This window comes from Strongyloides ratti, assembly GCF_001040885.1.
Source record: "Strongyloides ratti genome assembly S_ratti_ED321, chromosome : 2".
Classification (NCBI taxonomy): domain Eukaryota; kingdom Metazoa; phylum Nematoda; class Chromadorea; order Rhabditida; family Strongyloididae; genus Strongyloides; species Strongyloides ratti.
This window is the reverse complement of record NC_037308.1, coordinates 492,363-510,097: the sequence shown is the minus strand read 5'-3', so window position 1 is coordinate 510,097 and position 17,735 is coordinate 492,363. Positions and strand designations below refer to the sequence as shown.

The following is a 17,735-nucleotide window of genomic DNA, read 5'->3' as shown; positions in this document are numbered from 1 at the left end:
TAACATTAATAGACTAATAAAATATAACACATTTTTAAAGAAAAGAATGTTGAAAAAGATCAGACGGAGTAACTTATCATAAAAGAAATAGAATTTAAGACATTAAAGTACCACAAATATTAGAGTTAATACATAATAAATAATAATTTACAGTAAATATTTGAAACAAGCTAACTTTTTGTAAGAAAAATATTTTAAAAAAATATAAAAATAATTTATGTTTTTCAAAAATAGAAAAAGTAACGCAAATGATAGATGTACTTATCTAATTTTTATATATTTGTGAATCATCTTATTGTTTATTTATTATTTTATCTTATATACCTTTATTATGTTTATTTAAAAAAATATTTTTAATTAAAATAATTTTATTATTATAATATATATTAAAAAAAATTTTTTTTTATCTTTTAAAAATATACTACATCAACAGCATGCTATCGGTTACTAAAAAGTCAACATACAAGGAAATTATAATTATAAATGTTATGTAAATAAATATTTAATGATATTTCTTATAATATTAAACTCTAACAACATAAGAATAATTCTTAATATTTAGTAATAAAAAATTTACAATCTTGGTAATCTGCCTTTAACAAATTGATATCTTTTAATAAACTTTATTTTTTCCTTTTCCGTTAGTCAACGGATTTTAAATAATCATTAGAAGTTTTATTACATAATTACAAACATTATGATTGATATAATATTGGTAAAAATTTTATTTCCGTATAATTTAAAAATAAGTTATAGTAATAATGATTATTATTACTTAATGATAATATAATTATTTATTTCGGCAAAAAATTTTTAATCAACGATCATTACCTATAGGTAAAGTATATTTTGATACTAACTAATAAAATTCATTGTAAATATTATATTCAAAAATGTATATAAAATTTCAATTCTTAGTTATAATTTATTGATAACATATATAATTAGATGATTATTAAATTTATTTGTACATTTTCTTGATAAAAGATCTCGTTCAATGATAAAAAAAAGTTTGATAATATGCCAATATAAAAAGTAAAATAGTATCATACAAATTTTATAAATTGGAAAGTTTTTCTTAATTATTTAAAATAAATAATTATATAATTACATTTCTTTTATTTTTCAGAAAAATGAAATTTATTCTTGCTTTTGTTGCATTCTTTGGAATTATTTGTACTGCTCTTGGAGCCATGACATCATGTGGAATTTGTTGTCACATCGTTGGACATGCTGAAAGACATTTCCACCAAAAAACTCCAGAAAACAGATTACTTCATGAGCTTACACGTGAATGTTTAAGATTAGGACACATTAATCAACAGGATGGTCAAATCTGCCTTCAACAAGTACATAAAATGATTGACACCATCTACAAAGACTTTGAAGCCGGTAAAACTCCAATCCAAGTTTGTAATGATATGGGAGATTGTACTGCTACCGATGTATGTAGTGCCCGAGTTTTTACAACTTCAGCTCCACTTTAATAAAAATATAAAATTTTTACATTTGTAAATCTTTTTCTACATTTAAAAAATAAAAATATTTTTTTTTAAATTTTATAATTATAAAATTATAAACTATTATATATAATATTTTAAATATATTATTTCTTTTCAAATACTTTCAATATCATAGTATATTATAAACATTAAAATATCAATAAATATTAAAAATTTAAACATAAATATAACATTTATAAACAGTAACATTTTGATTTATATTTTCCATCGATTTACGATAATTTATTAAATTTATAATACTAACTCACTTTTAATTTTCTATATAACATTTTTATATAAAATAAATTAATTTGAAATACCGATTCCTGAAACATAAAATATTTAATATCTTTAAAATATATCTAAATTATTACAATGTAATTATCTCAAAATGTTTTTAAAATAAATTATACTCATTTAAAATTTAATAAAGTAATTTTATACACTTTTTTTTTTATAAAATACAATATATATAATCATAAAAATTTATTTGTATCTTTTTTTATTTACTTTAAATTTCCTATTAAAATAAAACAAAAAAAAAAAAAGTAAACTCAAATATACTTAATTTGCCCTTTTTTATAATTTTGGATAATTAAAAAAATTTAAGCATTTTTTAATTATACAATATAACTATTTAGGATTGTAAAAAAGGAAAAGACCAATTAGTAAACTAATTATTTTTAATGTAGAGATAGAAATAATATAATTTATTTAAAACATTTTTTATTTACATACTTTTTTTTTGTATAAAATAAATCAAAAAGTACACAAAATATGTTTTGTTAATATTATACTTTTTTTCAACAAAAAATATTGACTTAAATATTAGTAAATTTGATATTATTATTTTTTAGTATTAGAAATTATTTTGATCGACTACTTATTTATCTTTTTCTTATTAAAAAAAAATAAAATATCTAGAATATTTAAATTAAATACATATTTATGATAAAAAAAATATCTATTTTATCATACATTAAATTTAAAAATGTATGTACATATATTTATTAATTTTTTATTTTATTTTATTTATTTTTATGTTTCCTATATTACCTTTTTACCTGTATTGAACTTTTTAAAGTAAAAAAAAAATTTTTTTTTTTTTTTTCTATATTATTGAGGATGTCTCAATTTCAAAGTTATCTTAGATATTTTATATTTATATATTTTTTAATCAATAATAATTATTATCTATTATATTTTAACAAAATATATGATATTTTTATTTTTTTTTTTTTTTATTAAATGACATTTTTAAAAATGTTATTATATAAATAATCAAATATGAAAAAATATATATATTTATAATAAGAAATGAAATATAATTCACGTTTTTGATATATGTATATATGAATATATTACATAACTGTAGTAGTATTTTAAAATTTTCTCAGTAGTATCAAATTGTGCGAGTAAAAGTTATAACAATAATAAAATAAGTAAATTCCCAAAAGCTTTATATTTATGTACATAATTCTGTTCTCTAAGTATCAATCTCCAATTTCTTTATCTAGCTTTCAATTTATCTTTATTTCTTGGTAGTGAAAGTTAAATTATATAAAAATTCTAACAAGTAAAAATACTCCATCCCTTTCATATAGACACTTTTCTTATATTCTTTTATAAAATAACAGAAACAAAATTATCTTACATGGTCACTTTCTTCTACATATATTTATAAATAAAGAATATAGACAGAAATGTGTATATATAAATAAATATATATACATCTTTTTATATGTTAAAATGATTCAAAACTTTTCTAAGCTTTTATTTTGAATGATACTTTTCAACAATGAAAATTCTTTTGTTTGGAGAAGAATGGCAAAATAAATTGTAAAAAAAAAAATAAGAAAAGGTTTACCAAAACATTTATATATTTTATATAAAAAAATAGTCTTTAAGTTGTTAATATAAATGTTTAATTTATAAAATTTTTATATAGTTTTTTTTTTTTTAAATATATTTTCTGCTATTCCAGATTAACAAAAACGAATTAACTATATATATCATTTTCTTTCTTAATTTATATATTTATTTTTAAAATAACATTGTTTTTTTTTTGTAAATAAATATGTCTTTTTTTATGTAGCTTCAGTATTAAAAAAAAAATTTTTTTGAGATAATATAAAGTCAATTTTTATGAAATGATAAAGTACTGGATAGGGACGTATGGATGGGAATTCTTTTAAAACTTGAAAACCAAAAAGAGGTTTTAAATGTATGTAATAAACGAATGTTGTTATTGAGGATAAGAGAAGATAACATTAAAATGTAAAGTAAAGTTAGAATATAAATTTGATTTTATAATTGTTATCAATAAACGTTCTTTTATTTTTAATAAGATTAAAATATTATATACAAATCATGATTATTCACCTAAATCATTTTAAATATATCTTTCTATTCTTTATATATGACAGCTTTTATCATTTTTAACTTTAAATATTGTTGCAAATTTATAAAACCACTAGTTTGGTTCAATAATTGTTATTTATAATATGCCAACACTTTTCCTGAACTATAAATTGATAATGTCAATATAATAACTTATGTTAACTTTATTAAATGAGCAATTAATAGCTTTAAATAAAAATTTTTTCTCCTTTAAATATAATTTTATATTTTAAATATATTTAACATATCAAATAATATTTTGTCTTTAGAGTTTAATTTCCAACAGATTATTAAAAAGAAAACTGAAGAGATAATTTTTAACTCTTCTTCATTTTTTTTGCAGAGTAAACAATATATATATAAATATATTTATTAATATTATGCCATTTTTCTTATTACCTACATTATCACTTTTATTGTTATTATTTTACATTATTCATAATATTTTAAAAAAAGATGAATTTTTTTTTTAAATAAATAGAATATAATTTTGCAATATACCTTAATCAGAAAAGCAAAATTATTTTTCATATAACTATAATCACTTTTAAAAATGCTTTTTTTTTTTTCTATACATAATTATTTTAAATAATTTCTTTTTTTTTTACAATCATTTTTAAACTATTCTCTTTGTTTAAAAATTTTAATAGAATACATTTATTAAAATTAAATTATAAACCAAAGATTTTTTTACATTATAATAAAACTATATCATTTTTAATAATTTAAAATTCAAGCAATTGTACGATTTTTTTTTCATGCATTTTTAATATACAATCTTTTTTAAACTTTTGATATATTTTCTTCCTTTTATAATTTAAATGTATTATTTTCATTGTCTTGTTAACACTTTCCTACAATTAAATAATTTTTTTTATATCATTGTAACATTCTTGAACTTTAATATTTTTTTATTGATATTATAAGAAAATATATATAAAAAAAAATGTTTTTTTAAAAAAAAAAAACATCTTATATATGTTTATAGAGTATTTTCTAATCTATAAATTTATTTAGTGAAAGAAAAATATATTATAGTATTAGGATATGAAAAATTTGGTTATATTACGTTTTTATTTATATTATATTTTACTTTTAATATATCTTTTTTTTTAAGCTATAAATGCCGATATATGATAGGAAATATTTAATATTAAACAAATTACAACATTTTTATTTTAACTATTTTATATCATATAAGTATATTTCAACACCTTTTTTTTATTAAAAAAATTTTTTATTCTTCTATAAAAATTTAAAAATTTCATTTCCCATCATTTATTTTATAACATCGAAATCTGTTTTTATTTTTTCTCTTCTATCCAACACTCTCTCCTTTAAACCCAATTTTTCAATGGATAAATTTTGTATATATATGAATATATTATATATTAAAATTGGCAAGACAGTAGCCTTGTTTCTGGGTAGTATATTTAAAAGCATAGTTTTAAGCTGGGTGGGGATGGGAAGTTGGAATGACTAAAAGTTTATATACTTTAAATGATAGAATGAATAAGATGTAAGATTGAGGAAGATTTCTTTTAAGGTAATTCTTTTTAAAAAAAAAAAAATAATTTTAATTTTTAAATTTAATATATGCATACAACAACTATTACATAATCTTTTAATATATATTATTTAACAATTTTTTTTTTAATTCACATGATATAAGCTAGTTATATATTGAAAAGATATACTTTTATCAACTAATTATGTACATAAATTTTTTTAATATAAATATTTTAAGAATAACAAATTAATAATCGAAAAAAAAAGAATGTATGTATACATACAGATGATTAATAAAATTCTTAAAATATTCTTTTTTATTATTATAATATATATATATATATATTGTTAGTGTCTTTTTACATTTCTTAATTATTACAAAGTAGTACCCCAACGACTATAATGTCCAAATTTTTAGTTGGCCTTTTTAAATAAAACAAAATATCTTTATCCAATGTTTCTATTTTCTATATTATTCAATTATAAAACTTAATTAAACTCCATCTTACTAAACTATTTTTTAAAATATATAACCTTATTATTATATTTTTCAATCAGGCATTATAACATATTTTATATTTATTTATGTCCATTATATAAAAACTATTTAAAAGATCTGCATGTTATATACTTTTTATCTTCATATATTAGTTTGTTAGAAGAAATTTCTTTCCCCGTTTAAATATACATTTTTCATCTCAATATAGAGACACATATTACTATAACTAATATAAATGATAAAAACTCAATAAAGCTTCCGTAAAATAATATAATGAATCTATCAAAAGTAATTATTTTTGATCATTTAAAAATAAAATATATATTAAAATATTAAATTTATTGTTTATAAAAAGAAATTTTTTATTTAACTATTATTCATAACTTTCTTTGTCTATATTATTTCTTATTAATTTTTTTTTTTTATAATTATCTTTTTATAAAAGTACATTATTATACTTTCTTAAATGATTACTAAATACTATATATTAATTATTTTATTTATAAATTAAAATTTTTAAATGCTTATTATTTGTAAGTATAGTAAAAAATTAATTCCCTATTATTATTAATCAAAATCTCTTTAACTTCTTATCTTACACTCTACATCATTTTACTTATTTATTTTCAGCTCTATTATATTCTAAAACTTAACAACATGCCTGATTTTCTCTTTAGTTATCACCTCATTATCACATTATTATCTGTCTTATGTATCCTTTTAACATTTTACATAACAAATCAATTTTTAACGACTAAATACCTCATTCATGTTTTCAAAATTTTATAGTCTTTTTTTTAACATATAAAATTCTTTTTTTTTTTTTTTTATTTTCTTAAATATAATAAAATATGTAGTGTCTTTGATTTTAATATATCTATAAATGTAGATTTTAATATTACATTAGATGGGAAATTACTCCTCTTAATAATAATGTAAATAAAAAAATGTTTTCTTTTTTTTTTTTTTTTCTAAGTGGTAAAAAACAAGAAAATATAGTAAGAGAATTGTTATAATTTGTTACATATATCATTCGACATTTTCTTATTTTAACAAAAATATTGACATTGTACTAATATATTATTTTTATATTATAGTAACGATGGTTGCCCAAACAGAAAATGACGATATTGCATCTTCATCTACATCAGCAAGGTCTAATAGTCATCATCCAGTCTCTGCTTCAGGTTCACATATTTTAAGTGGAAGTACCAATTCAACTGCATCTCCATTACGGTCGCTTACCAGTGCCTCCGGTGGTCTATATGTTAGCGCTCCGGGAAAAATAATACTGTTTGGGGAACATGCAGTTGTTTATGGAAGAGTTGGTTTGATAAAAAAAATTTTTTTTATATATTCTTTAAATATTTTTTTTTTTTTATTTTTTAGACTGCTGTAGCTGGGGCCATAGATTTACGTACATATGCTAGTTTATTTACATCAGCAGATCAAAGGATATATTTATCATTACCTGATTTAGGTGTAGAAAAAACATGGATGTTAAAAGATTTATTGAAAGCAGGTGAAAGATTATCATCAGAACATCCACCGGATGATGGCCCACCTAATTTAGAAGTTGTTGTTCCATATGCTAGAAAACTTTCAGGATCATGTGAAGATCAATGTGGTGTACAACATTTAGCTATACTAGCTTTTTGGTATCTTTTACTAGGTGTTGTTCAAAGAAAACGGTAAGTTATTATAAATAATTAACAATTTTCTTATTTATTTATTTTGCCTGAAATATTTTTATTATAATAATATATTATAAAATTTAGTGTTGTTTGTCATTCTTATTTTAGAAAGTTTTGTAATTAAAACAAATTTAAAAAAAAAAATATATATATATATATTTATATTTGAAATTATTTGTAATGTTGTTGATGATGATATTAATTGGTATGTGTTATTTTACTATAATTTAATAATTGATATCTTTTAGTATTATTTTATTTTAAAGTTAATATTTTATTATAGGGATCTAATGGCAGTTAAAGTAACAGTAAAATTTAAACTTCCTGCTTGTGTAGGATTAGGATCTTCTGGTAAGTTATTAGTAATATTTTTAAACAATTTATTATTAATAATTTTTTAACATAGTTGATATATTATTTCCCCATAATAATAATATTTACCCATATTAACAATTGTTAACTCATATTTAAACCTAGATTCCATTCAATTTCCAGGTGCATTTTGTGTATGCGTTGCAACAGCGCTTCTTCAGACAGCTGGTATCATTCCAGCTCCAACAATTCCTGCAGATGATCATGGAACAATGACATGGGAAGATATTCACTTAGACACAATCCGTCGATGGTCAGCTGCAGCAGAATCACTTATTCATGGTAGAGCAAGTGGTTTAGATGCCGCTGTATGCACATTTGGGGGTGTTGCAAGTTATAAACCAGGGAAACCAATAGAAACATTGAAAAACATTCCCGACTTAAGAGTTATACTAGTTAATTCAAAAGTAGAGAGAAATACTACTAGAATGGTACAAACAGTCAAAGATAGGTTAAAAAAATTTAAAGATGTAATTGAGGGAATTTTTAATTCAATAGATGCAATCTCAAAAGAAGGTGCTAGAATTTTAACACATGTTCCAGAGGATAGTCAAGATGCTATTTCATTAGTAGAAAATGGAGATAGAAGTAATACTCATACACCATTGCCTGAATTTGATCATAGTGCTTTACAAGTGAGTTTAATTATCTTAAACTTTTTTTGCATATCTAACATTTTAAATATTGTTGTTAAAAATGTAATTATATATAAGTGGGATATTTGAAACTTGAGTTTTATTTTTTTTAATTAAAAAATAATAAAAAAAAAAAAATAAAAAATTGTCATAACTTTTTGTCCAATACTATTCTTCCATTTTTTTTTATAATGCTTTTGCATCACTTGTCAGTGGTTTTTTTTTTAATTTTTTTTATAAAAAAAGGAAAATAATTTTACGCTTTTTGTTTGTTTAAAATAATGCTTAAAAACACAAGTCTTGTCACATTTCACTTTTTATAGCTTAATCCAAGTGCTGCATATGGAAGTTGTGGTGGAGGAGGAAGGTCCTCGAGTTTAAGTCTTTATACAACTGGCGGTAAAAGGTTGTCAAATGCTAGTGCCGTCAGTAGTGATCTAAAAGAGAGGGGAGAATTTAATGATGTTTTTTCTAAACTTAATGTATGTTTAAATGATTAATTATAATACAGGGAAAAATTAATTTAACAATTATTAAAATAAAAGTATAACTTAATTATATATACATATAATTTTTTTTTTGCTTATTTTTTTTTAGGATTTATGTCGTATGAATAATCAATTATTAATTTCTCTTGGTGTTGGACATCCTAAAGTAGATCAAATTTGTACATTATTATCACGTTATGGAATTCATCCAAAAATGACTGGAGCTGGTGGAGGTGGGTGTGTATTTGCATTTCTGAAACCTGATACATCAAATACTGTTATATCAATGATTAAAGATGAACTTAAAAAATTAGATTATGATGTATGGCAACCACGATTAGGTGGACCAGGAGTAGTACTTCATGATAGTAGACCTGAATTATTTGGTTCTCTTGGTAGCAGCACGCAGGGATCTAGAGCACCAACTCCTTGTAAAAGATAATAATTTTTTTTTATAACCTAACTCAGATTAATTTTTAATAAAATTTTTTTACAAAAAAAAGGGTACTTTCTGGTTTTAACCCCGCCATATACTGATTAAATAAAATTAACATATAAAAATTATTTTTTTTTTGCATATTAATTTATTATATGATAATTTTTTAAAATTTTTATAAAATATTAAAATAAAATAAAGTTTGATATTTGATTTTTTTAATGAAAAATGAATATAAATTAATGAAAAAAAGGTAATTGATATTTGATTTTAATGAATAATTTTATAAATAATAAAATTTGAATTTTTTTGGTAAAAAATAAGGAAAAAAAAAGAAAAAAAGGTATTTGATATTTGATTTTAATTAAAAATAATTATTTTTTTCAAAAACAATAATAATTCTTTTTTTTCCAGAATAATGAATATTTCTACACTTACAAAAAAGATTTCTGATGAAGAAAAAGCAATAAAATATCTTCAAGAGCATAATCTACTTCCAACAGTAAGAAAATGTGAAAATGGTCATTTTATGAAGCTCAATTTTACGAATCCAATAAGATGGCGTTGTAATTTAAGAAGTTGCCGCAAAGAAAGTGGAATAAGGGTGAATTCATGGTTTGATGGAACCAAATTGCCATTACAAAAGGCAATTTCATTCATTTATTATTGGGCCCACAAACAATCGTCTGTGGAAGATATGAAGAGAGAATTGGGGCTGAATAAAAACACTGTTGTTGCTTGGAACAGTTATTTGAGGGAAGTCTGTCTTTATTTGGAGAAAAAGGAAGAAAATAAAATAGGAGGAAAAGGGTTAACAGTTGAAGTGGATGAAACCCTCTTTTCGCGAAGAAAATATAATTGTGGCAGAATCCTACCGCAGCAATGGTGTTTTGGTGGAATTTGCAGAGAAACAAAGGAGTGTTTTGTGGAGCCAGTTGCAAATAGAGCTTCTGAAACTCTAATGGAAGTTTTGAAAAGAAGAGTGGCTCCAGAAACACTCATTATTTCTGATATGTGGAGAGGCTATTCTCAAGTAAGTGATTCTGGGTATGAGCATTTGAAGGTGAATCACAAATATAACTTTGTGGACCCACTAACAAATGCTCATACCCAAAACATTGAAAGAGTTTGGAGATCCGTGAAAGAAAGGTCCAAAAGACAATGTGGAACACGGAGAAGCATGTTAGAAGGCTACATGTATGAATTTACATGGCGGCAAAAAAATAAAAAAAAAGAATTTGAGTCCATTTTGAGGGACATTCGCTTTTATTATGAATTTTTAAGTGAAAAATAAAATTTTTTTTTAAACTTTTTTTTTAACTTTTTTTTAAACTTTTTTTTCAATTTTTTTTTTTAAGTTACAAAAGGGGATTGGATAGGAATCTCATCCCTCAAAGTTTTATAAAAAAAGAAAACTTTTGGGGGGAGTTATGGGTATTTGAAAATGGCGGGGTTAAAACCGGAAAGTACCAAAAAAAGTTTTATTTGATATATATATATATATATTTATATATAATAAAAATTATCATCTTTCATTTTATTATTAAAATAATATGAAAGACTATTTGATTTTTTTTTGTAATAATAAATCAATATACAATAATTTTCTTTGTTTAAAAAATGTTTTAATATTTTAATTAAAAAGTAAAATAGATTAAAAATTTTTTATTTAAAAAAAAAATAAAATTTTAAAACTTTAAATAAAATTATTTTATTAATTTTGTATAAGAAAAAACTATATGATTTGTACTTTGATCTTTTGATACTTTTTATTTCTTATAAATTATACAAAGTTTTTTTTTTACAAAATTAATTTTCTAATTAAACATTAAATTGTTATAGAAATTTATAGTAAAATATATATATAAAGAAATTAAGAATGAAAAAAAAAAACAATTTTATTATGATCAAAAATAAAAATTATTAAAATGTCAAGCAAATCTTTTATAAAACATTTTTTATAATAACTTTTTAGTTAATTACATTAATATTGGTGGTTTGTACTATTTTTAACAATATCAGTATGTTGTTTTTAAAAAGTAATAAAATAAACGTGGTAATTTTAAAGTCAGTTTAATCTTAAACAACTCTTTAAAATATATTATAAAATATGTAACAATAAAAATTTTTTAAAATTTCTTAAAAGTATAATAATATTTTATAATGATAAAAGATATAAATTTTATTAACCTTATATCAAATTTATTAATGTTTAAAAATTTTTCTATATAAAATAAAATTACAATAGTTTAAAAACTATAAGATATATTAATCATGATTTTTTAAAAATATATTTACTAATTGTACCAATATATTTTTTTGTTAAACAAACATAAAAATATACTTTTATTTAAAGTACATCTGTCATAAGATATTTTTTGATTTATTATTTTACACTGATAATTAGTATTCTTTTTTAAAAAAATTTTATATATATATAAATTTTTATTTATGATCAATTATTAATTAAATCTTTTAATAATTTTAATTTTAAACAACCATGAAAAAGTTTTTCTTTTAAATAAAAAAGATTAATTGAATATTCTTTCAATAAGTTACAAAATTAAAAGTAAAATAAAAATTATCATATAATCAAAAATATTTTGTTTAATAAAGTTAGAATAAATTTTATAAATATCAAAAATAACAATTAAGAATTTAAATTTTTTTCCGATTGACAAAATTTTAACATAATTTTATCATCAAAGTATATTTTTTTAAAATATTAAATGTATTTCAATTTATTTCTTTTAAAACAATTATTTAATGAATGAATGAAAAGTGATTATTGATATATGAAAAAGAAAAATAAAAGATTGTGAAATTACTATTTATTACAATCTTTTTGATAACTTTTAAATGTTTGATTAAAATTAATTATGGTGGTTTTGGTAAAATTATTAAATATTCTAGAAAATTGATTTTTTTATTAATATTACATGATTTTTAAAAAAATATTGCTAATAAGTTTTTTATGTTATTTTTTATACCTTATATTTACTTATTTTTTAGTCTTACTATTTAAAATTTTATTTTTAATAAAAATAAAAAAAAAAATTGAAACTTGTATATAAAAATAAATAATAATTAAGAAACAAATAAAATTTTCTAGTTATTACATCAATATTACTTATTTAATAACTAATTTTAAATATCTAAATTGATAAAAATTATTAAAAATTCTAAAACAATCACCACAATAATAAAATATTGTTTAAAATGATAATTTCTAACAAAAAAAATATAGATACTTAATATTTAAAAGCTAGAAATATAGAGAAAGAAATTACAAGTTTACATAGCTATAAATACGTTTTTTAATGATATCATTGAGAAATAAAATTAGTTTTACATTAATTAGATGTTCATTTATTTATGATAAAAATAAAAATAAAAAAAGTATAATAAAATCATTAAGTGATATAAACAAACAATTTTTTATTACAAAAAAACTAATAAAATTTTTATATAATAACTACATAAATATCAATTTTTGTTGAAAAGTTTTTAGGATATAATTATTTTAAACAACTATGATATTTTTGTATTTTTTACTTAAAATTTTATAAATTTTAAACTGTTTATATAAGTAAAATAACATTCGTTTGATTTTTTTTTACAAAATATTTTTTAAAATATAAAAAAAAATATTTACTATAGGTTTAATATATTATTACTAATGACATATTTTATATATAATAGTATATTTAACAAATATTTTTAATAATATATTTTTTATTTACAACAATATGAATATTGTTTAAAATATTACAATTATTAATTATAATTTCTATTGTACTTTTAACTATATTATGATTGATAAATGTCACAGTGTTTTTTTTTTTTTTTATTTTAAAAATAACTTTTTTTTTTTTATTATTTAAAATATAACAAATATATTTAAAAAAAAATTGAATAGTTTTTATTTAATTATTTTTCTATATTGGTAAAAAGTTATTACTCAACCTAGAAAGTTAAAATAAAAATAAAATAAGTTAAAGTAACTACCTAAATTTATTACCATGAATTGAAACCTTATTTAATATATTCTATCTAAATAAATATAAATTTTTAGAAGGAAAACTTTAGATAATGTTGTTGTTAAATATGTAATATATAAAATATTACAAATATAATTTTATTAGTAACTTTATTAATTATGCCACAAAATAATACTAGAATTTTACATTTAAAATTACAATTTTTTATTATTATAATGTATTATTTTCTATTCATCTTTTTCTTTAAATTATTGTTCTTTTTCGTGATAAAATATTTCTTAAGCATATATTTTTTAACTAAATTTTAATAAATATATTAAGTATAAAAGCTAAATTAAAAAATTTTATTGAAAATATAAAGTATATTTAATTTATTTTTATATATTTATAACTAATTTTTATGATGATATTAATCCGAAATAAATTTTTTTAAATTAAAATATTAAAAGAAGATAAATTTTGGTAAAACCGATGTCAGAGCATAGACTTGTTCAAATTAAATGGATAAATTTATTCCATACATGATGGCATAAATAAAATATAAAAAAAAGTTTCTTTAAATAGTGTAGGATAGTTATTATTTGCTTAATGACATTGTTAAAAATATATAACACTTCCTTTTTAAAATATAAAAATTTTCTCTTTTACTTAAATATTCGAAATAATTTTGTATAGTATTTTAGTAGATACCATCTAATATAAATTTCTTTTTTTTTTTTTAAAAAATAAGATAAAAATACTTTATCTTTAAACTCTCAATTATCATTTTTATAATAAATTTTTTAACTTATATATACATTTTTTTTTTGTTTTTAGAGTAAAAAAGAATGTATTTTTTCATAAGTTTTTTTTCTTCTTATTTCTTTATATTAATTGATATTATTATACTACATCTCTTTTTTTTTCTATAATAATAAATACTTAAAAGCACATAATACATTTTAATAAAATATATTTTAATAAACATAAGTGTAATAAAATAGTTCAAAGCATCAAAATCTTAATTAAATGTAACGTCTAGGAAAAAGAGAAGGCTGTTTAATTTTATTTATTAGCTGCTTTCAATTAATATTAGTATTTGATTAAATTATTTTCTCAGTTTATGTCATTTTTCACTTTAAAAATAATCACTATCAAATATTCCTTTACTCATTCTATATATCACAATCCATTATTTTTTTTCTCCACCTTCATAATAAAGTTTAATGATTATAATGTTATCATATCTATCCCTCCATCATCACAAAATGACAATATATTTATTTTCTAAGTAGTGGTAAAATGGGTAAAGAAGAACAGATGAATGAAACACGGCATCAACATTTAGTTACTAATATATACTAAAATTTAACATTATCACTACTTAAAATACTAAAACTATTGTAAAAAGCCACTAATAAAAGTGAAAAGTTAAAGAGTTATAAAAGAAAATTTTATAATTAAAATAAGATTAAAAGAATAACAAAGTGGAAAAAAAAATATATACATACATATTTTATTTTCTAATTATATATATAATTTCTAATAATATTATTTCCATATTTTTTTTTATTCTAAAAAATGAGTTATTGATGTATATATATATATATATATATTATTCCCATAAACATAATTCTCTATGTTAATCATTATTTTTATTCATCTTAATTATTCCAATTATTTTCGTTATTTTAAAAAACCATATGTTTAGAATGGCATAACTAATGTATAATTATTCTTTTTTTAGAAATATGGCCAATATATGGAATAAAATTTCTAGTCAAATAAGTAAGTTTTTTTTTTTTTTAATTTTTTTAATCAAAAAATATACTAAAATTTTTAGGTAATTTATTTTCAAGTAATGATAATAAGAATAATGAATTAAGACAGTCATGTTCATTAACAGTATTAAATCAAAAAAGTTTAAAAATTATGAGAAATTCTAAAAGTAGTGAAAATTTAAATAAAATTAATAAATCATTTTCAAGTAAACGTGGAAAAATGAAAATTAAACATGATGACAATAATAATAAAAAAGAAGGAAAAAATATATCAAATACATTTGGTTCTTTTATAAAATCTAAAAAAAATAATAATGTTAAAAATGATAATGATGAATTTACTTTTATAAATACAAAAAATTGTAAAGATGAATGTGATACTTTTTCAAATAATATTAAAATGTCATCATCATGGTATACTGATTTAATGACAAAATCCTCAATGTATAATAATTCATTTAATGAAATAATGAGTCAAAGTTTTACTCCAAATAGAATTAATTATAATATTGATAGTAATAAACCATCAAGATCAAAAAGTAGTAGTACAGTTTTTAGAGATTTATCTACAAAACCATCATTATCAAATGATGATATAATAAATGGTAATACAAAATGTAGAACACCAATGAGATATGTAGGAAGTAAAAATGGTTCAAAATCTGATCTTTATGGAAGAAAAGTAAGTTATATTATTAATAATTTTAAGTTTATTAAAATTTTAGATTTCATTACATGATGCATATACAGTACCATTAAATCATATATATACTAAACTTGAAAAATTAGGTGAAGGATCATATGCTACAGTATATAAATCATATGATCGTTTAAATAAACGTATTGTAGCATTAAAAGAAATTCAATTACAAAAAATGGAAGGATTACCATTTACTGCTATAAGAGAAGCATCACTTCTTCGTGATTTACATCATTCAAATATTGTTCATTTATATCAAATAATACATCACTCAGATCATTTAATTCTTGCTTTTGAATATATGTATACAGATCTTTCAAAATATATGGAATTTTTTAAACGAGGTCTAGAAAAAGATTTAATAAGAATTTTTTTATTTCAACTTTTAAGAGGTTTAGCATATTGTCATGAAAGAAAAATATTACATCGTGATTTAAAACCTCAAAATTTATTATTATCAGAAAGTGGTGAATTAAAATTAGCTGATTTTGGTTTAGCTAGAGCAAAAAGTGTTCCATCAAGAACATACTCTAATGAAGTTGTTACTTTATGGTATAGACCTCCTGATGTTTTACTTGGTTCAACAGAATACTCTTGTTCATTAGATATGTGGTAAGAAAATTAAAAATAAATTTTTAAATGTATAAAAATATTTTTTTTTTTCTAGGGGCGTTGGTTGTATTTTTGCAGAAATGACAATGGGTAGACCATTATTTCCAGGAACATCTGGAAATATAGATCAATTAGAAAAGATATTTAAAATACGTGGTACATTAACAATTGAAATATGGTCAGATGTTAAAAATCTTCCACTCTACAATACATACATATCAAATCATGATATTTATCATGAAAAACCATGGCATTATATTAGTAGAGAATTTGAAAAACTTTGTGATGGAATTGATTTATTAAATGGTTTCTTAAATTTAAATCCAAATAAAAGGAAATCAGCTAAAGATGCAATGAAACATTCTTTTTTTACAAGTATCTTTCCAAATGCTATACATTATCTTCCTTCTAATGTTAGTATTTTTACAATTTTAGGTAAAAATCCATTACAATGTAATATTATAACTAATAAAGTAAAAAATGATAAAAAAGCAGAAGGTTATGATTCTATAAGAGTATAATATTTATATATTATTTATTATTGTACATAAAAATTTTAAAATGTAATAATAAAATACAAAAAATATCGAAATAATAATTTATTGGCTTTCAATATACATTACCACAATAAACAATTTTTATATTATGAAAATAATTTTTTTTTTATTTTATGTTATGATATTAAAATTATTATTTTTTAATGATCATTTTTTAAGTAATTTATTGATTATATCTTAACTTAAATCATAAATAAGAATCTCAATATTATTATTTTAAAAAAAGAATATTACTGTTTTTTATGAACACTTTATATTTAAAATCCAATTTACAGTAATAAAATTTTTTACAAAAGAAATTAAATATATTTTTATTGTGTTAATTGCTTTATTATAATTTGTAATTATTTTTCAACAATTAGTTATTAATATTTTTTTATTTTCAATCTAATTTTTTTCACAACTTTTTTTTTCATAATGTATATTTATGCATAACTTTGCATTGATAAAATATTATTTTAAAAAATAGTATGTTTAAAAATTTGAACATATATTTTGATCACATATTTATATATTAGATAACAATACTTTTTCTTGTAATTTTTTAAAATTAAAACTCCATAATATTTA

The 17,735-nt window shown here is 19.4% G+C and overlaps 3 protein-coding genes across 3 annotated transcripts; all 3 read left to right on the top strand.

Moving 5' to 3' along the window:
* Nucleotides 1-1,133: 1,133 nt before the first annotated feature.
* Nucleotides 1,134-1,487, top strand: SRAE_2000014200 (Saposin B domain and Saposin-like domain-containing protein; the record flags this gene model as incomplete). The annotated part of the gene is made up of 1 exon (XM_024650935.1): nucleotides 1,134-1,487. The coding sequence occupies one exon, from the start codon at nucleotides 1,134-1,136 to the stop codon at nucleotides 1,485-1,487; it is 354 nt and encodes a 117-aa protein (XP_024504662.1).
* Nucleotides 1,488-7,012: 5,525 nt separating this feature from the next.
* Nucleotides 7,013-9,541, top strand: SRAE_2000014100 (Mevalonate kinase; the record flags this gene model as incomplete). Its single annotated transcript, XM_024650934.1, has 6 exons — nucleotides 7,013-7,234; nucleotides 7,300-7,601; nucleotides 7,888-7,955; nucleotides 8,082-8,611; nucleotides 8,935-9,093; nucleotides 9,209-9,541. The coding sequence occupies 6 exons, from the start codon at nucleotides 7,013-7,015 to the stop codon at nucleotides 9,539-9,541; spliced, it is 1,614 nt and encodes a 537-aa protein (XP_024504661.1).
* Nucleotides 9,542-9,953: 412 nt separating this feature from the next.
* SRAE_2000014000 (Ecdysone-induced protein 63E) lies at nucleotides 9,954-17,129 on the top strand (the record flags this gene model as incomplete). The annotated part of the gene is made up of 5 exons (XM_024650933.1): nucleotides 9,954-10,717; nucleotides 15,263-15,303; nucleotides 15,359-15,978; nucleotides 16,022-16,608; nucleotides 16,664-17,129. The coding sequence occupies 5 exons, from the start codon at nucleotides 9,954-9,956 to the stop codon at nucleotides 17,127-17,129; spliced, it is 2,478 nt and encodes an 825-aa protein (XP_024504660.1).
* Nucleotides 17,130-17,735: the final 606 nt, after the last annotated feature.